The 21,131-nt window shown below is 43.7% G+C and overlaps 1 protein-coding gene across 1 annotated transcript in view; it reads left to right on the top strand.

Moving 5' to 3' along the window:
- The window catches only part of KIAA1549 (KIAA1549 ortholog), a 168,563-nt gene that overhangs the window by 119,908 nt on the left and 27,524 nt on the right, over positions 1 to 21,131 (top strand). Inside the window, exons 16-19 of the mRNA XM_053896747.1 lie at positions 2,447 to 2,652; positions 4,173 to 4,396; positions 5,358 to 5,511; positions 10,864 to 11,181. Of these exons, the coding sequence (XP_053752722.1) occupies positions 2,447 to 2,652; positions 4,173 to 4,396; positions 5,358 to 5,511; positions 10,864 to 11,181 (902 nt within the window). The remainder of the gene's footprint in view (positions 1 to 2,446; positions 2,653 to 4,172; positions 4,397 to 5,357; positions 5,512 to 10,863; positions 11,182 to 21,131) is intronic.

The following is a 21,131-nucleotide window of genomic DNA, read 5'->3' as shown; positions in this document are numbered from 1 at the left end:
AAGACACAATCCGAAGCAGGCTCCAGGCTCTGAGCTGTCAGCACAGAGCCCAGCGCAGGGCTCGAACTCACAAACCATGAGATCATGACCTGAGCCGAAGTCGGACACTTAACTGACTGAGCCACCCAGGCGCCCCTTTATTTTTATTTTTTAAAATTTACATCCAAGTTAGCATATATCGTAATAATGATTTCAGGAATAGATTCCAGTGATTCATCCTGTATGTATAAAAGCCAGTGCTCATCCCAACAAGTATCTTCCTTAATGCCCCTTACCCTTACCTTAGCCCATCCCTCCACCCATAATCCCTCCAGCAACCTTCAGTTCTCTATATTTAAGAATCTCTTATGTTTTGTCCCCCTCCCTGTTCTTATATTAGTTTTGCTTCCCTTTTGTTCATTTGTTTTGTATCTTAAATTCCTCATATGAGTGAAGTCATATGATATTTGTCTTTCTGTGACTAATTTGGTTAGCATAATACCCTCTAGTTCATCCACGTAGTTACAAATGGCAAAATTTCATTTTTTTCTTTTGTTTATTGATTTATTTTTGAGAGAGAGACAGAGAGAGTGAGTCGGGGGGTGCAGAGAGAGAGGGAAAGAGAGAATCCCAAGCAGGCTCTGCACTGTCAGCACAGGGCCCATTGTGGGGCTTGAACTCACAAACCATGAGATCATGACCTGAGCCCAAACCAAGAGTCAGATGGCTTAACCAATTGAGCCACCCAGGCACCACAGGATTTCATTCTTTTTGGTTGCCGAGTAATACTCCATTGTGTATGTATACCACATCTTCTTTATCTATTCATCCGTTGATGGACATTTGGGCTCTTTCCATACTTTGGCTGTTGTTGATAGTGCTGCGATAAACATTGGGATGCCTGTGCCCCTTTGAAACAGCCTATCTATCTGTATCCCTTGGATAAATACCTAGTAATGCAATTGCTGGGTCGTAGGGTAGTTCTATTTTTAACATTTTGAGGAACCTCCATACTGTTTTCTAGAGTGGCTGCACCAGCTTGCATTCCCACCAACAATGCAAAAGAGATCCTCTTTCTCCGCATCCTTGCCAACATCTGTTGTTGACTGAGTTGTTAATGTTAGCCGTTCTGACAGGTGTGAGGTGGTATCTCATTGTGGTTCTGACTTGTATTTCCCTGATGATGAGTGATGTTGAGCATTTTTTCATGTGTCGGTTGGATGTCTTCTTTGGAGAAGTGTCTATTCATGTCTTTTGCCCATTTCTTCACTGGATTATTTGTTTTTTGAGTATTGAGTTTGATAAGTTCTTTATAGATTTTGGAAACTAACTCTTTACCTGATGTGTCATTTGCAAATATCTTCTCCCATTCTGTCGGTTGCCTTTTAGTTTTGCTGATTGTTTCCTTCGCAGTGCAGAAGCTTTTTATTTTGATGAGGTCCCAGTAGTTCATTTTTGCTTTTGTTTCCCTTGCCTCTGAGGGAGGGAGTGTTGAGTAAGAAGTTGCTGCCGCCAAGGTCAAAGAGATTTTTGCCTGCTTTCTTCTCTAGGATTTTGATGGCTTCCTTTCTTATGTTTAGGTCTTTCATCCATTTTGAGTTTATTTTTGTGTATGGTGTAAGAAAGTGGTCCAGGTTCATTCTTCTGCATGTCGCTGTCCAGTTTTCCCAGCACCACTTGCTAAAGAGACTGTCTTTATCCCATTGGATATTCTTTCTTGCTTTGTCAAAGATTAGTTGGCCATATGTTTGTGTGTCCATTTCTGGGTTCTCTATTCTGTTCCACTGGGCAGAGTGTCTTTTCTTGTGCCAGTACCATACTGTCTTGATGGTTGTAACTTTGTAATGTATTTTGAAGTCCAGGATTGTGATTCCTCCAGCTTTGGTTTTCTTTTGCAGGATTGTTTTGGCTTTTCAGGGTCTTTTCTGGTTCCATACAAATTTTAGGATTGTTTGTTCTAGCTCTGTGAAGAATGCTGGTGTTATTTTGATAGGGATTGCACTGAATATGTAGATTGCTTTGTGTAATACCAACATTTTGACAATATTTGTTCTTCCAGTCCAGGAGCATGGAATGTTTTTCCAATTTTTTGTGTGTCTTCTTCAATTTCTTTCATAACTTTTCTGTAATTTTCCAGATGTGTTCATTGTTAACCAGCACATACCTGCATGTCCACTGTTCCCTATTCTCTTGTTTTTCTATCAGTATAATTGCCCTGGTAGCTAAATTTTTATCATTCCAACTGATAGCGGAAGTTCAGAGCTGCTTTCAGTGTTCCTCTAAAAGTTGTGCAAGTTGCTTAGTGACTGACTAAGCAGCTCCTGTCCTCTCTCTTTCCTTCCTGAAGACTTTGAGATGCCGTTAGACGAAACATGGCAAGTTTTGACACCATGCAGCGTCACGATTGATTATTTGCTGTTTCTTTGGGATGGCTTTATTTATGCTTTTGCTTTTCCTTCTGCTCCAGGGCCACCGCCGCCCAGTTCAGGGAACGAGCAGCACTCGTCAGCCTCCATCTTTGAGCACGTGGACAGGCTCTCCCGGTCCTCAGAGGCCAGCCGGCGGGTTCCCAGTAAGATACAGCTGATCGCCATGCAGCCGATACCAGGACCTCCAGTTCAGCACACCGTACTGGCCGACCGGGTGGCAGAAACCAACAAAATTAACAAAGAGGTATTTGCTCATATTGAAAAGTACATTTATATTAAAAAAAAAAAAAAAACAAAAAAAACCACATTCTGATTTGGTCAGTGCTTACCAACAAGTGAAAATTGCAGTGTTGAAGGTCGGAGCTGCTAAGAAGTATGCTTAATTTTAAGTTTTATGCTCCGCTTTTTTAGATCAGATACCATTCAAGGACCCCGTTTCGCACACTGGCCGTTGTGCAGAGAGTTCACGTGGCAAACATGAGACTGCTATCCTTCAAGAGTCCTGTTTTGGCCCTTGGCTGATGTTGAGGAACTTACATGTCAGAAAGGCTCCTGTCATTCCCAGAACAGAGTGGTTCACTGTGCCCAGACCATTTTTGCAAACGTTATGACTTACTCGAACATCTCTTTTCCTTCTGGGACTCTGGGATTTTGGTACACGCTAGACAGAGGGTGCCTGTTGGACCAGCCCCCAGTACCGATCCTGGGCACTGCATCTCTGATGGGCTTCCTTGGTGGACAACATCTCACATGTGTTGTCACAACTCATTGCTGGAGGAATTAAGCATATTTAGTGTGACTCCCCTGGGAAAGGCCTCTTAGAAGCTTGTGCTTTATTTCCTCCAGATTTCACCCCACATACCCTGTGCTTATTTTAATTTGCGTCCTTTTGCTGTATTAAATGGGACTAAATGCTAAGTCCTATCGGTTTTCCTAATGAACCTTTGAATTGGGGGGTGATCCCAGATAGATCCGCTCTGATCCCAAGGATCTAGGAAGGCGTAGTAAAATCGTCTTCCAGTGAATCCTGGAAGAGTGAGTTGGTAAGATTTGGGGAAGCAGAAGGCCAGGCCAAGGCACTGTTACCTTGAACTTGAAAGGTTTGACCTGGCCTGAGCCATTTAGGACTGCACATAGCTTCATGCTGTGCATTTCCTGCCTCTAACAAATACCTGCTACTGTTGTGAGTTCTGCCAGGATGAAGTCATAAGCAATTGGTGTGGCGGAAACCCCCTGCCCACTTTAAAGGTGATCCTTGAAGTAGATCATCTTACCAAAGTCCCATCAAGAGTTCCTAGAGTTTTCCCTCTCTAGCCCTCATTGGCTTCTTGCTAAGAATGTGACAAGAACGTGTGTCCCGGGTTTAGGATGGTGTGTGTTGTCTCTTCTCACCGAGTCCTGGCCCTGCTCAGCCCCAGTCCTAACCTAGAGCTGTCTGCACGCCTCTGCACCTGCTACGGGTAAATCCTCCCTAAAGTGGATTTTCCATCTCGTGGAAAGAAAGAAGGGAATGTGCTCACCAGGCCTGTGGCCTCACAACTTGATAGCATACATCTTTTTTTTTTTTTTTTTTTTACTCTCTTTTTAAAATGTAGTGCTTGATACATAGGTATGTATGCCCCCATGTGGGAGTGCCTGTCCCTTTGGGCCTGGACACGGGTCTGGGGAAAAGAAAGGCCTTCCCTAAGATGCTGTCTCAGCGTGGGTGGCAGGAACCTTCGGGAACATTCCATGTGACTCATTTCTCTCCCCTCGGCCACGCAGATCCAGACGGCCCTGCGGCACAAGTCCGAGATCGAGCACCATCGGAACAAGATCCGGCTCCGCGCCAAGCGCCGTGGCCACTACGAGTTCCCGGTGGTGGACGACCTGTCCTCGGGCGACACGCGCGAGCGGCACCGTGTATACCGCAGGGCGCAGATGCAGATTGACAAGATCCTGGACCCCACGGCCAGCGTGCCCTCAGTGTTCATAGAGCCCAGGAAGAGGTGGGCGTCCGCAGAGGGGGCAGGGGCACCCCCCAAGGGTTGCCTGTGGAGGCGCCGTCGGCCTTGCTCCTGCTGGGCCTCTTCTCATGCTCCCGCCTGCTCCTCCAGGGGCCTCAGAACCCCGGCCCTGGCTTTATTCTGCCTTCCCGAATTCACCTAGTTGGATATGGCAGGCACCTTCTCTTTCTCAGATGGCTGTGCTCGAGTCTCTCTCACTGGGGAATGTCCCTCCTCTCCCATCCCACCCTCACCTCCAGTACCTTCACCTCCTTCGCGTGGGCACCCGTCCGTGTCAGGTGCAGGTGCATTTCTTTTCCCATAGCTGCCCTCCAAGTCTTGGTCTCTTGGCCTTCCGGACCCCTGCCCCTAAGGCACGTGTGTGTGCTATAATCGCTGCTCTGGTTGGTCTTGCTGTGCCCAACACCTGTAACTGCTTTGGTTCCCTGCCGCATGGAACCTGCCCTGTAACAGGAGGCGCCCTGCCTCCCCATTCCGGCTGCTACTTTCCACCATCCAGCAGTGTAGACAGAACTGTCTCTCCCTTAGATGGGCCTGCTGTTGCCCGCCATACATTCATCTGCTTCGCATTTCTCCCCACATCCCTCCCCTTCTGCAGATCCTACTTGCTCTTCAAGACCTAGTTCAGGTGCTATATAGCCAGCCATGATACTGGTAGCTCACACTGATCTTGCCCTTCTCTGAAAGTCCGGAAAAAGTCACGGTTATATATTACCTTATATTATTCTCTGTTGTTGCGTGCATTTAATATGCTCAGGTAGACTGTGGCTTCCTCATAGCAGAGACTATGTCTTACATATTTGTATCCTATGGGGTGTTCACCACAGTGGCCACCATATCCCAGATGCTTGGAAAATACTTTGTGTTTAGTGGATAAGCTACTGGCAGGAAGGATTATTTCCTATGAAGATAACCTCCTTCCTGCCCCCACCCCCTCCCGCAGCTCCAGGATAAAACGATCTCCTAAACCACGCCGAAAACACCAGGTCAACGGCTGTCCCGGAGATGCTGAGAAGGACAGACTCATCACCACAGACAGCGATGGCACTTACAAGAGGCCCCCCGGTGTCCACAACTCTGCCTACATTGGTTGCCCAGTACGTAACGCTGACTCTAGCTCCCGGAGCCGGGGTGGGGTGGCTCTTCGGAGAGTGACCGCTAGTGGCTGCTGCCCTGTGTGCTGTTGCTGCCGATGACTGACACTCAGGGCCATGAGACAATGTGGAGTGAGGGAACTGGTAGGCTGCTCCTTTGAGAGGAGACTTGAGTCACAGAGCCCAGCAGGCTGCGAAGTGAGCCCTCTGGAAACGTAACCCTGTGTTTGTCCTTTCTGTACACAAGCCCTGTTCTCTTATGCTTCAGGATGGGTACTCCTGGAAGTTAACTGGAAAACAATTTTTTCTTCCTTCCCCCGGTCATAGAATTGTTTGGGTTTCTTGGTGATAGGAGGGGTATTTAGGGTTTTGTCTATCCCTTCTCTTCCTAGAGTGCAAGAAGGTATTGTGTGTGTGTCTGTGTGTGTGTGTGTGTGTGTGTCTGTGTGTGTGTAATTTTAATGGAACAAAGAGCTTAATGGAAATTAAGAAATACGGAATTAAACTTTTTTTTCTTCCAACGGAAAGGGGCACACACAGAATTGCTTGAAGTGTTAAAGGCAGACATTGAGAGCATTAAGGCGCACATACACAGACCTCATTGAGTAGGGAAGAAAGTGCCAGCCTCCCCAAAGGTCTGTGACACAAAGACAACCCAAGACGGAGGGAGAGCCAGATGTGGCTGACTTCCAGCAGTGCGGGAAGGACACCGGTAGCCTTGGGCCGGGGTGCAAACCTGGCTCATTGCACAAGACCCCTTCCTCCTTCCGGAGATGCGCTTACAGAGGCATCCTTGTTTAGAGAGACATTAGCAAAAAAAAAAAAAAAAAGATAATAATAAAAATAAAAAAAAACAAAAAAAAACCCCACATCTTGGAGAAGGGGCTTGTGATGCGCATGATCACTTTGGACAGAATTTATGCAACCAGCCATTGCCTCCTAAATTAGACAAATAACTACCCTGGAAAGATATGAAGACTAATGGAGATAGGGCAAACACCACACTGACGTTAGGGCTAGATAGCATCGAATCATGATCATCCGAAAGAACCAGACTTTTCCTTGGCAACTGACTGTATTTCTGGTGTTTTAAAGACTGGCCGTGCCTGTTTGTGAGGATTGGTGCAATCCCAGGGGGTCTGTGGATGAATTCCTGAGACGGGGGAGCCCGGGCTGGCAATTCATACAGCAGGTGGCGCTCTTGTAGTGTTCTTGTGCTGTGGACAGGTGGCTGTCTGGGCTTCACCTGGAAAAGACTGTCCCCTGGGCTCCCCAGGATGGTCACTTGAACTTTTGCTTTTGTCTCACCGGGGACTTGCAGGCCTGATGGGGACTTGCAGGCCTGATGCGTGAAACCGATAAATAGAAGAGGTGGCGGGGGGGGGGGGGGGGGGGCGCATTCCTTCTTACCCCTTGACTTCCCGAGCCAGCCAGGGCTCATCTCTCAGAGGAAATCCGCAGCCCCATCCCGTCTTTTTTTAAGTAGCCCTGAGTCCCGTCATCTGTTGCCATGAAGTCTTTTGTCGTCTTCTTGCTCTCTCCATTTGTCTTCATCAGTGATCCGAAATCAGGCCTCCTTCAGGGTGACCGGATCATCCTTGTACTTCCTGCTCTTTTTCTTAGTGGAAAGCAGAGACCCCTCCTTCAGCTGGTGGAAAGCAGCCCTTCCCTGGAGAGCTCCGCCTCAGTCAGCCGGCTTCATTTTTTCAGAGATTCCTTAAAATGAAATTTTTCTTACGTGGGCTTTTTCCATTCCATAAAAATTCTGAAACACACGCTTTCAAAGATAATCCCCCCCCCCTTTTTTTTGAACTCATTTTTTCTTAGGTAGTATTTCATCTTGAAGATTATACTACTCATGTGTTTTTTTCTTAAATTTTACACTCTACCTTCAAAATGTCTTCTCGTTATGAGCTCTTTTCTCCTAGGGTGAAAGGAATATTCCTAGATTTCTTGGCAACTGGGGTTACCATTGTAATTCAGGCCTCAGCACGGTATGGCCCTCAGGCCAAATCCAGCCAGCCACTTGTTTTTGTAAAGTTTTATTGGAACACTGTTGTGCCCTTGCACTATTCATCTGTGTGTTCTCTATGGCTGCTCTTGCTGCAGTGTTAGAGTTAAATAACAGAGCAGCAAAGTCTCTGTGACTCACAGAGCCTAAGATAATTGCTGTCTGGCCCTTTACGGAAAAGGTTTGTCTACCCCTGATACAATTTATCATCCAAGCCTGGCACTTGGGAGAGTGAAAAGAGTCTCTATTAATGATTATACTGGGACAGCAGGCATACTCTGACATTGTCCTGGGCCAGCCAGGGTGTCTGATCACTCTCTTAGAATTCCTACGGAAGACTGCAAAATGGGCACCAGAGTACATCCTGTCTGATGACTGAAGGTAAAAACTTCCTATGTATTTCTGAGGAATGATGGGCGAATGTGTACCTGTCCGAAGGAAAACACATTGACTAATAACGAAATTATCAGGCTGAGATTCAAGAGAGTGGAATTCAAATTCCAGCAGGGATCCTGGGTAAATCTTCCTTTCCACACACCACGGTTCCCCCTGTATTATTGACTACCACCTCTATGTGAAACACCCTACAGGTGTCGAGATACAGAAAAATGAAGATCTCTTGTTGGCCTGCAAGTTGCTGGCAGTGTAGCCTGCAAAATGAGGAGACCGGAAGAAGAAAGAACGGAAAGCTCTAACGTCATGGCTCCGTAGCTCTTTGCCTTCTTGGCAAGATTCATGAGTCCCTCCTTCACAGCATACTTTTTGCTGTAAAAGTTAAACCGTTGGAATCTCTGTTCAGGCTTGCAGTTTTTTGTGTGGCCACATGCTCGCTTCCTTGCCACACAACGCTATAAAGCAGGATTCACCTGAGTAAGTTTGAAGATCTCATAGACTTTACTCAACAGCTCTTGAAACCCACAGCATCAGACGCGGAGAGTTGAAAGGAGCTCCGAGGAGCTGTACAAAATGGAAGGGGGCAGAAAAGGAAGTTTTCTAACAAAGAGCGAATTGTTTCAGGCAAGGTCACCTTTCTCTGGGGGAAGGGGGGGGGGTGGTCTATCGCGCCTGTTACCTCACTAGTGCAGATCAGGAATTTCCAGATTGACTGGTTAAAGGTCACATTCCTGGAAGAGGCTGAAAATGCAGTGAAGTCTTGGTTTGCTCCTGGGGGGGCAGCGACTCCATTTTGGGCCTGTTGTTTCTTTCTTGCCTTCTTTCATTTAAACAACAGGTAACTAGTCACTTACTGGAACCACCACCAGGAGCATCACTTCTGTCTTTGGAGAGACCCTTTCACTCGCCAGTGGGATGTGTTTATAGACACCCTTTTCCTTTGTTCCACCATGAACTGTTAGTCTGGTGACGCACTACTGACCACAGTCTTCCCTTTCTGCTCTTCAAGAAATCCAAGAATGGGAGAGGGGTCTGCATGTGGACCTTTTATCCACCTCGTAAGGAAAGGAACACAGAGTTCTTCTAGCGCTCGTCATACGTCAGAGAACCCCTTGGGACCCCGAATCCTTACTTACAATTCCTTGAGGACAGCTCTCACTTACTGGAACCTTTCCTGGGATAGCCCAGTTTTAGAGAAAGAGACCGAGGTGTCATGCATACAGCAGTGGGACCATCCCCCTGCTGTTGGGAGGGGAAGGGCCCCGGATCCATCTCAAGAGCCAGCCACTGCTCAATGGCAGTTGTTTCTGTCAGAGGAGTAAGGGCCGGGTGATGCCACAGCTTCAGGTTCTGCCAAGAGAATCCACAAATCTGAGTGTTAATATTAAATCTTCAGGTTTTAAAAAATATTAGCTCTTTATTTTTTTAAGACTGCACAGGCCAAGCAAAACAGGTCTGAGGGCCGTTTGTGGTTTGCCAGTCTGTAGTGTGGTTTTCTGTCTGGAGTTAAGCAGTGACTGCCCTTAAATGTTTGATGCTGGCATGAGTAATAATGGATCATCTGTTGGACAGGACAGAGGCTTTTTTTAAGAAGTTTTTTTTTTTAATAATTATTTTTGAGAGAGAGAGAGAAGGAGAGAGAGAGAGATCCAGCAGGGGAGGGGCAGAGAGAGAGGGAGACACAGAATCTGAAGCAGGTTGCAGGCTCTAGGCTCTGAGCTGTCGGCATAGAGTCTGATGTGGGGCTCAAGCCCACTTACTGCGAGATCATGACCTGAGCTGAAGTCAGACACTCAACCAACTGAGCCACCCAGGTGCCCTTCTTTTTTTTTTTTTCCCCCTCTTTTTAATATTTATTTTTGAGAGAGCACAACCCTGGGATCATGACCTAAACCAACATCAAGAGTCAGGTGCTTAACTGACTGAGCCAGCCAGGTGCCCCTGTATAGAATAATATTTAAACCTTTCTTGATGACTCACGTTATCCAGAGATAGTTCCATTTAAAGACATGTGGTTTCTGGGGGCACCTGGGTGGCTCAGTCGATTAAGCATCCGACTCTTAATTTTGGCTCAGGTCGTGATCTCATGGGTTTATGAGTTGAGGCTCCGCATCGGGCTCTGCGCTGACAGTCAGAGCTTCTTGGGATTCTCTCTCTCTCCCTTTCTCTCTGACCCTCCCTACACCCCTCAAAATAAATAAATACACTTAAAAAAATTAAAAATTAAAACGTGGTTTCTGAATACTCTTTGTTTACTATAACAAGTAGTTATAATAAGTATTAAATTTTTAAAAGTTTGTTTGAGAGAGTGCACACGTGTATGTGTGTGTGCGTGGGGGAGGGGCAGAGAGAGACTCCCACACGGGCTCCATGATGAACACAGAGCCCCACGTGGAGCTCTGCCTCAAGACCACGAACGAGATCATGACCTGAGCCGATATCCGGAGGCAGACACTTAACAGACTGAGCTACGCAAGCACCTCAGTGTCAACATTTTTTATACACACAGGTGTAATATGGTGGTGACTTTGAACTCTCTTGAGGGTGTGTAGGGCTGCTTTTTCTTATTGTAGTCAATAGACTGCTTTAGACTTCGGTATCTATGAAAAGTTGACTAGGTAGTTTAGTAACTAAGACTCTGAGACATCATTTTTGGCTGCTTAGGGACATTTAATGAAAACACATACTTGCAGGTATTGAAGTGCATTTCAGCTCGTTGGTTGAATTTTGCTGGACAAGTGATTTTTGAATATCTTCACTTTTTCCTTTCGTCCTGATTCAGGCTCTGCCTGCCACCACCACCCGTTAGCCGCCATTTAAAAAATTCTTACGGTGACCTTTTCCTCACTGTCAGTGAAAATTGTTAAATCCCATTTTGGCCCTGTGGTTTTCACGTCACCACATAAGCTCACATCTGATCCTTGTTCCCTTTGCTCTTTGTCTTGCCCTAGTCTGATCCCGATCTCCCGGCCGATGTACAGACGCCGTCCTCTGCTGAGCTGGGGAGGTATCCGGGCCTGCCCTTCCCAGCCTCCCAGTACATCCCGCCTCAGCCGTCCATCGAGGAGGCGCGCCAGACCATGCACTCCCTCCTGGATGACGCTTTTGCCCTCGTGGCCCCCAGCAGCCAGCCTGCCAGTGCTGCAGTCACAGGCCCCGGGGTCCCAGCTGTCCTGCCTGTGAACAGCACCCCTTCCCGGGACGAGAGGCGAGCCACCCAGTGGGGTTCCTTCTACAGCCCTGCTCAGACAGCCAGCAACCCCTGTAGCGTAAGTCCTGGCCTTCTAGAATTCTCGTGTGGGTCATATGTTGGAATTTTGTGGCCTTCCTCCCTCAGTTTCAGAATCACTGCGATGATACTGATTGTATTTGATAAGAATTAAAGCTTGGCTGAGGAGTCTCGGTTTTCGTTTTATTCTAAGTTAATTCTTAAAAAAAATTTTTTTTAATGTTTGTTTATTTTGGAGGGAGAGAGAGAGAGAGACAGAGTGTGAGCAGGGCAGGGGCAGAGAGAGAGGGAGACACAGAATCTGAAGCAGGCTCCAGGCTCTGAGTTGTCAGCACAGAGCCCGACATGGGGCTTGAACCCACGAACGGTGAGATCATGACCTGAGCCGAAGCCAGACCGACTGAGCCACCCAGGCGCCCCTCTCCTAAGTTAATTCTTAATGTGGGAAGTATCCTTTTATGTTTTTATGCAACACTGGTATTTTATGGGAGTCTCTTCCTGGGTTCCATTCAGTGTCCTGAAATGGAGGTGGGGTAACTGTCAAAGCATATTCTCGTTGATGTCTTTATAAAAGGTGCATTTTAGAACATACCAGGTAATTAGGCTTCTTGGAGGGCCCCCGGGGACTGGAGTGGTCCTTGAGGCTCTGGGATTGTAGGCAGCTAGCCCACAGGCAGGCAAGGACAACCGTTTCAAATATCAGGTTTCCATCTTGGGACTTGACATTTCAGCATTTCATCTGCCTTTGTCATCCTTTTTTTTTTTTTTTTTGTATGCCATCAATCCTTTCAAATGTGGCTTCTCAAAATATGGGGAAGAAGTAAAACTGAAAGATGTGACATTAATATTTTTTCCACTAATTTTAGATCGGGTGATTGGACTAAAGCATTCGACTCTGGAGGGAAGTTAATTAGTCACAATTTGAATTTCTCAAGGAGTGTTTATACTGGGTCCTCTGATTTCATTACCCATATTAAGGTAAAATTGGGTGGTAATGAACATATGTTAAAGGCATCTTTATCTCTGAAATTGGTTTGAATGTTCACAGTACGCCGTTAGTAATAGATTATTTTCTTCAATACCTGCTACCACGCGGCGGGGGGCGGGGGCGGAATACCATTCCATCTTGTTATTGTTTTCAATGTTACAACTGTAACTATTAAATACTTCATAATTATAACTAGTAGTTTATAATCTTTCTTTAAGGAAATGGATGATGCACAACAAACTCGTTGATAAAGTGAATGTGGCTTCAGCTGCTGTCTGAGCTTCTTTCATTTGTTTATTCCTTCAGGTAGATTTGTGGAGCACAAATCTGTGCTGTGTTGGGGTGTTCTGCTAGGTGTCGGGATAGAGCAGTTGCACAGCGCACAACTCCAGCTTCTGCATGATGGCAGGGGGTATGTGGGCAGTTGAGGCAGTAATTCTAACACAGCATGGCAGGTCCCTTGGCAGGGGGAGAGTACCTCCAGGGAGCCCTTGCCTGAGCTGTGAGGTGTTCAGAAGGATTTTCCAGATAAAATGTGATCTAAGTAGAAGACTGAAGATTAATTAGTGGTTGTAGTAGGGAAGCATGGCGGAGACAGAAGTAAGTGTCCAGTACAAACTTTTTCTGGACAAGATGAAGGAACAAGGTTGGATTACTTTGCTTCCAGAAACACCTAAAATAATGGAAAAGGAAAGATTTTTCACAACCCTGGGCATTAGGCAGCAAGGGAGGGATTGCTGAGAAATGAGCTGAGCTCTACACATGTCCCAGTTTATATCTTTTTTTTAAATGTTTATTTATTTTTGAGAGAGAGAGAAAGAGAGACAGCATGAGTAGGAGAGGGGCAGAGAGAGAGGGAGACACAGAATCCGAAGCAGGCTCCAGGCTCTGAGCTGTCAGCACAACCCATGAACGGTGAGATCATGACCTGAGCTGAAGTCTGGACACTTAGCTGACTGAGCCACCCAGGTGCCCCTGTCCCAATTTATATCTTGAGAGAGTTTCTGGTTGCAGTGCAGGGAGGGAGACCTCAGGCAGAGCACAGTAGTCTCTCTGAGTTGAGAAAGACAGTTGGAGGCAGGGGAGGAAAAGGTAGCTACATTTCACAATAGAGAGTACAAGAAAGCAGAGAGAGAATTCTAGAGATCTGCAAAGAGTCTTCATCTGAGTACTCATCAGTTTAAGGGTATGATGAAACTATCTAAGACTAGGGAAAGAACTGCCTAAAAAATTAAAGGGAATAGTCCTCAGAGCTCACACAGATGTAGAAATAAGTTCCTATTATATGATGAATTGTGTGCCCCCAAATCCATATGTTGAAGCCTAAAACCCCACGTGGCTATATTGGAGCTGGGGTCTTTAAAAAGGTGATTAGCTTTAAATGAGGTCATAAGTGGGGGGTGCCTGGGTGGCTCAGTCACTTAAGTGTCCAACTTCGGCTCAGGTCGTGATCTCACGGTACGTGAGTTCGAGCCCCGCGTCAGGCTCTGTGCTGATAGCTTGGAGCCTGGAACCTGCTTCGGATTCCCCTCTCTGTCCCTCCCCTGCTCCTGCTCTCTTTCTCTCTCTCAAAAATAAACATAAAAAATATATAAACGATGTCAGAAGTTGGAACCCTGATCTGATAGAATTGGTGCTCTCATGAGAAGAGGAAGAAACACCAGAGTGCTCTCTCTGTCATGTGGGAACACAGCAAGAAGGTGAGCTGTCTGTGAGGCAGAAAGAGAGCTCTCATCATAAACCCTGCTGGAACCTTGATCTTGGACTTTGTAGCCTACAGACCTATGAGAAAATAAATTTCTTTTGTTTAAGCCACCCAATCTGTGGTATTTTCTTGCAACAGCCCAAGCTGTTCCTTTCTTTCTAGAGTGGAAAGCTGCATAATTCATGGAGCACCAGTTAGATTACTCAGAAGGAGCATTGGTTTGCCTCCGTAGTGGGGCAAAATGAACCCCAGATTAAAGCTTCCCTAGTTCTACCTAACAAAGCATAAACACAATACCTGAACCTGAACAGAGCCCCAGAATATTTATAGGGAAACAAAAGTATATAACATCCAACAAGGTAAAATTAATAATGTCTGAAATCCAAAACTAACCAGTTAAGCAAATAGGCAAGAAAATGACACAGAACTAGTCGACAAGGATTTTAAAAGAATAATTATAATGAAGTTCCATGTGTTTAAGAAGCTGGAGGACAGACTGAATGTATTAGAGGCATTGAGGACATGAAAGGATGCACATCAATTTAGAGATGAAAACTATAACGTCTGAGATAAAATATATACTTATGGGATTAGTGGCAGATCAGATATTAAAGAAGAAAAGATTAATGATTTTAAATACATAGTAATAAAAAATAAGCCAACATGCAACAGAGTAAGTAGACTGAAAAAATGAATAGAGCATTGATGACCTGAGGACAACTTCAAGTGGACTAATATACATGTAATTGGAGGTCTCAGAAGAAAAGAAGGAGAGTTAGAAAAAATAATTAAATAATGGCCAAAAGTTTTTCAAATTTGATGGAAACTATGAATCTGCAGATCTACAAAAATTGATGACCCCCTGTGCACAAGAAACACGAAGAAAACTGTGCCAAAAAATATAATGACATTGCTTAAATTAAGTGATAAAGATTTAAAAATCATCCAGAGAAAGAGGACACATTGTATGCAGTGGAACAAAGGTAAGGATGACAACAATATTCTCATTGTCCAGAAGACAGTGAGACAAATCTTTAAAGAACGAAAGGAAAAAATTGTCAACCTAGCACTCTCTATCCACTGAAAATATCTTTCAAAAACCTTTCACACATATAAAAGCTGAAAGAATGTATCACTGGCAGGCTTGCATTACAAGAAATGTCATAGAAAATTCTTTTTTTTAAAAAATATTTATTATTGAGAGACAGAGCATGAGCATGGGAGGGGCAGAGAGAGAGGAGGCACAGAATCTGAAGCAGGCTCCAGGCTCTGAGCTGCGAGTACAGAGCCCGATGCGGGGCTCAAACTCAAAAACCATGAGATCGTGACTTGAGCTGAAGTTGACGCCTAACCGACTGAGCCACCGAGGTGCCCCTGTCATAGAAACTTCTTTAGGCAGAAGTAATATGATACCAGATAAAGATCTGGATCTACATAGATGAGTGAAAAACACTAGAAGTGTAAATATGTGGGTAATTTAAAAAAATTCTGTATTATTTAAATCTTTTGAAAAGATAATTGGCTGTTGAAAGAACAAGGATAACAGTGTTTTGTAGGGTTTATAACATATATAGAAGTAAAATGTGTGAAAACGCAAAAAGCACAAAGGCTAAAAGGAGAAATTGAAGTGCACTGGTTTGATGTTCTTATACCATACACGAAGTGGAATGATAGTATGTGAAGGTAGACTGATAAGTGAAATATATAGAACATAAACTCTATAGCAACCACTAAAAACAAAATAACAAAATAATAGCTAAAAACCAACAAAAGAGTAAAAATGGAATGATAAAAAGTACTCAGTCCAAAAGAAAGCAGGAAGAGAGGAAAAAGGGGAACAAAGAACAGATGGGAAAAACAGAAAACTGATACCAAGATGGTAGATTTAAATCTAGCCCTATCTATAATCACATTAAATGTGAATGGTCTAAATATTCGTGTTATGTGACAGAGATTGTCAGATAGGCTAAAACATAAGAACCAATTGTCTGTTGCCTACAAGATACGTACATCAGATATAAAGCCATAAATAGGTTAAAAATATGGAGAAAGAAAAATGTATGGAGAAAGATATACCATGTTAACACCAATCCCAAGAAACTGGAGTGGCTATATTAATAATCACCAAAATCATATTATAGTGAAGAACATTACACAGAGGATCATTTCAAGATAATACATTGGTCAGTTCATCAAGAAAACCTAAAATCCTAAATGTTTACGTGCCTAGTAATAGAGCATCAAAATACATGAAGCAAAAACTGGGAGAACTGCATGCAGAAATAAAGGAAGCCGCAGTTATAGGCAGAGACTTCAACACTTCTCTTTCAATAATTGATAGAATGAGTATACAGAAAATCATTAAGGTAGAGAAGACTTGAACAATTCTTAAATTAATACTTACTATCAGCTTGAACTAATTGACGTTTATAAAATGCTCTACCCAAGAAGAATAAAAAGAGTATACATTTTCAAGAGTACATGGGTGATGGGGACTTAAAAGTGCACTTATCATTATGAGTACCGAGTAATTTATAGAGTTTTTGAATCACTTTATTGCAGACCTGAAATTAGTACAACACTGTATGTTAACTACACTGGAATTGAAATTTAAGAAGAGTACATGGACCATTTACTAAGATTATAGACTGTATCCTGGGCCCTAAGTCTAATCTCAATAAATTGAACGAGATTCATATTATCAAATGATCCCGTAAGAAATGGGAATGTTTTTGAACACAGATGTCACCAAAAAAGAAGTACAGAAAATAAGCAGACAAATACAAAGAATCAGCAGATGGAGAGATGTTCAGTTTCATTAGTCATTAGTGAAATGCAGTAAATCCTAATGAGATGCCCCTATACACTTGTTAGAATATGAACAAGTGGAGCTCTTATAAACTATTGTTAGGAATGTAAACCAAGAAAAACCACTTTGAAAAACAGTTTGGCAGTCTCTTAAAAAATTAAACCTATACCTAACTTATGACCCAGGCATTGTATTCTGAAATATTTACTGAAGAGAAATGAAAGCATATGTCCAGGTAAAGACTTGTACGTTGTGACAACTTTATTTGTCATAGACTCAAACTGGAATCAACTCAAATGCACATCAACAGGTGAAGAGATAAACAAATTGTACCGTATTTATGTAGTGGAATACTACTCGTTAATAAAAAATTGAGTTATTTATATGTATGACAAAATGGTAGGGAAAGAAGCCACCCTCTTGACAACAAGAAAGTGCATATTGTATAATTCCGTTTATATATAATTCTAGAAAATACAAACTGTCGTGACAGCAGGTCAGTGGTTGCCTAAGGCGGGGGTGGGTTTAGGAAAGGGTGTGGGACAGAGGGATTACAGAGGGTCACCAGGAAACTTGGGTGGTGATGGATATGTTCATTATCTTGTTGGGCATGGTTTGCAGGTACAAACAGATGGCAGAATTGATCAATTCATATACGTAAATATGTGCAGTTCATTGTATATCAATTATAATGGAATAAACCTGTTTATATTTTTGCCCCCAAATGTTCTTAACAATGAAATCAGTTTTGGGTGACTAATAGCTAGAAGTAAGAGTGGTGAGACATGAGGCAGAAGAGAGAAAGCAAGAAGCTGATGGGATAGAGCCTAGACCTTATCCTGAGGGTAGTGGTGGGCACTGAAGAGTTTTGAGCAGGCTAAAGACATGATTTGTTGTGCCTGTTTGACAGATGGCTCTCATTTTAGACTGGAGAATGGTTTGTTAGAGGGCAAGACCAGAAGCAGGGAAACATTTTTTTTTTTTAACATTTATTTATTTCTGAGAGACAGAAACAGAGCATGAGCGAGGGAGGGACAGAGAGGGAGACAGAAGTCAAAGCAGGCTCCAGGCTGTCAGCACAGGGCTCGACACAGGACTCGAACCCACGAACTAGGAGATCATGACCTGAGCTGAAGTTGGATGCTTAACCAACTGAGCCACCCAGATGCCCCAGCAGGGAGACATTAAGAGCAAGACGCCGAAGGGCGCAGACAGGGAGTTGGGGTCAGTTAAACATGCTGCATTGTTATAGATTGTTCCTCTCGAGTCCTCTGCCTTACCTTGATTGGAGCCACCATCGTCTCCTACCGTCATTGCAGGAGCTTCCTAATAGTCCCTCTGCCCCTGGTCTTGAATGGAGGATGTCAGGGTGGTGGCTGATATGTAAAATGCCATATACTGGTGTTGAGCAGGGTGGGGAGCTGGGAGGCTGACATAGGAGATGCCTCCTACGGAGGACAGGAGGACCTGGCCGGAGAGGGAAACCTGCGGGAGCTGCTTGACTTAGTCTGGAGTTTTCCAAAGGAAGAGTTCTCATCTCACTTTCTGACATGACCTTGTTCACTGCTGCCATCTATCTGTTACTTCTCTCTCCTCCTAATGCTTTTTGAATTGTTCTGCGAAGAAATCCATGGCCGTCTTAATTTCCCCTTTCCTGATAACAGATGGATGTACCCTACGTGCCAGGAAGCGTAAATAATTCTGGGCACTCAGCCAGTCTTTCTGAATCATTCCCCCTCCCCCCCTCCCCAAATAACCAGTGGCCGTTTTATCTTCAGATTCAGTTCTTTCATTCACTTCAGGGAAACTTTCTTTTGTATCTGAAAAATAATTTTCTTACTCTAATTATTGAAGTCAAAGATACCAATTATCTTCGTGTTGGCTCATCTTTGTTTTTTGTACCTATCCTCTTATCTCTAATTGCCTTAGCTACTTTGTCCTGGTTTCTCTGCCTTCATTATAATTATCATGGGCCTTTTCTGTGTGGCATCGATTTGATTTTAAGCCATATCTGTTATTTCCCCTGCTAGTTGATTTCTTAGAGTCATAATGGCTTTGTTTTGGTCCTCAAATCATTTCCACACATAATTTGGTACCAAATTGCTTCAGTTCTTTGGTTCCTCATTTCCATTCGTTCTGTTGTTGTATCATCTCATCTTTGAACTTAAAAAAAAGAATTGAGGGATGCCTGGGTGGCTCAGTCAGTTAAGCACTGGATTCTTTATTTCAGCTCAGGTCATGATCTCACAGTTGTGAGACTGAGCCCCACTTCGGGCTCTGTGCTGGGTGTGGAACCTGTTTGAGATGCTCTCTCCCTCTCTCTCTCTCTGCACTTTCCCCACTTGCACTCTGGCGCTCTCTCTCTCTCAAAAAGAAAAAAGAAAAGAATTGCTATTCTTACTATATGAGTCATTATTCAGCCATAGTCCTTTTTCTTTCCTGGTCACTACTTTCCTCCATTTATAGCATGAATCTGTTCCTTTCTTTGCTTGTTTGGTTTCTGCTGATGAATTTTAGCAATAATTTTTTTACTGATTTGGGTTATTACTTTTATTATTTGTTCGTTGTTGATAGGTGTTGGAGATGAACAATTCTGTGATAGTGCCTTAATCTACGATCTTAATCAAGATCTCAACTCCATAGCAAGATTTTCGTAAACACTGTTACTGAGTGGTTTTCTCATCATGGACCTTTGATGTTATCCTTATGTATTTTGATGATGATAGCAGTTTGATATAGTAGAAAACCAGAATCACAGCTGTGTCTGTGCATACCTAATATAATTTTATCAAGTTTATAAATTGGTCGTAAATTACTATTTGTTCCCAGGAGGAACCTGATTACCCCTTATTTCCTTCTGACTGCAGTAAAAACTATAAGAATGTGGATTTCAAAGTGTCTTCAGTTACCACAGGGATGGACCTTTGTTTACCATCTGATGACATTTTTACTCTTTCTGTGTTGCTGGTGGAAGGGTATTAGTTATGCATTGGTGCGGAGGCCACTTGATAGGTGTATTTCTGCTTTCCTGAGTAAAGTTCACCTCCCTGGAACAGTCTTCTAAGGACCGAGTGTGGATGCCTGAACCAGGACATTTAACGACTCATCCCAGATTCCACCAACCATTTAATGTGCCTTCTTGCTCTCTTGGCCTGTTTCATACTGAATAGAAAGAAGGGATGCATTAAAATGGGAGTTTTATTTGATGTCGCTTGTTGAAACCATAAAATTCTATTTCATCCCCCAAAGATTTATACAGGTGTGACCCACTTAAACACCTGTCATTATGTCTGTGATTTAAAAAAAAAAAAGTTAATGTTTGTTTATTTTTGAGAGAGAGAGAGAGACAGAGCACGAGCACGGGAGGGGCAGAGAGAGAGGGAGACACAGAAACAGAAGCAGGCTCCAGGCTCTGAGCTGTCAGCACAGAGCCCGATGCGGGTCTTGAACCCACAAACTGTGAGATCGTGACCTGAGCTGAAGTTGGACTCTTAACCAACTGAGCCACTCAGGGGCCCCTGTGATTTTTTTTTGTAAACCTTTCATCCGGGCATGCAGCCTCTGGACAAAGCACTTTCTTTTTCTGATTATAATAGAGTTGAAATGCCTGGTGCCACGATAGCAAAATATGTGAAGAGTGGACAGCTATTTTTTTACTGTTTGTCTTTTAGTTTATTACTTACCGGACCTCCTGAAATGCTGATACATAAACTTCCATCTTTTTTTGTTTTGTTTTATTTTGCATATGAATGTGTTTAAAAAACTCAAACTCTGCTGAGAAGCAGAAGGGCTGCTGGGAATAATCTTTATCTGGTCTCAGATTTCCCTTTAATTATTTGGAGAAGGAATTGAAACTCCTTTTCCTTCTATTCTGGCTATTTTACATCAGTTGGGGAACTCTGCAAGGTTCTAATCCCCCTCCCTCTGCCAAGGGGATGGGAACAGAAAGGTTCAAAAGGTGAAGTAATTTGAGCACAGTTTCGGACGTGATAATCCCATCAAACTGTATGAGGTGTAGGGTTCATTCTATTCTTCTTGGCATCAGGAAATAGGCCCAGGGAAGTCGAGTAGCTTTGTCAGTCTGTTTGACTCCAAAGCCTCTCCTTTTCTTCACAAAGTAGAGATTAATTCAAGGGGGGAAATCTGGTTGGCAACCATGGGCAGTGTAGTGTAGTGGTTAAAAGCATGGTCTTTTATTATTAACCCTGGACTTACTAGGAGGAAATTACTTAAATTCCTTGTGAGTTGATTTCATCTATAAAATAGAGGTAGTGAGCCCTTTGTTACTGTTACTGGGGTCTGAGTTAGTGCTCATAGCACTTATCACAAAATAATAATTCATGAAATGGCAGATTTAAAAAAAAAAAAAAAAAAGATCTAAAGTGGGGACAGGTCCAGAAGCAAGGCTGACTTAGTAACTTGGAACACTAGAACCTGGACAACCAGTTGGTTCAAACTGACTGAACTTGGATGGACTCTGTCCAGAGT

The sequence above is a fragment of the Panthera pardus genome, unplaced genomic scaffold, assembly GCF_024362965.1.
Source record: "Panthera pardus isolate Hobbes unplaced genomic scaffold, ASM2436296v1 HiC_scaffold_8, whole genome shotgun sequence".
Lineage (NCBI taxonomy): Eukaryota > Metazoa > Chordata > Mammalia > Carnivora > Felidae > Panthera > Panthera pardus.
The sequence above is the reverse complement of the archived record's forward strand: the minus strand, read 5'-3'. Positions and strand labels throughout refer to the sequence as shown.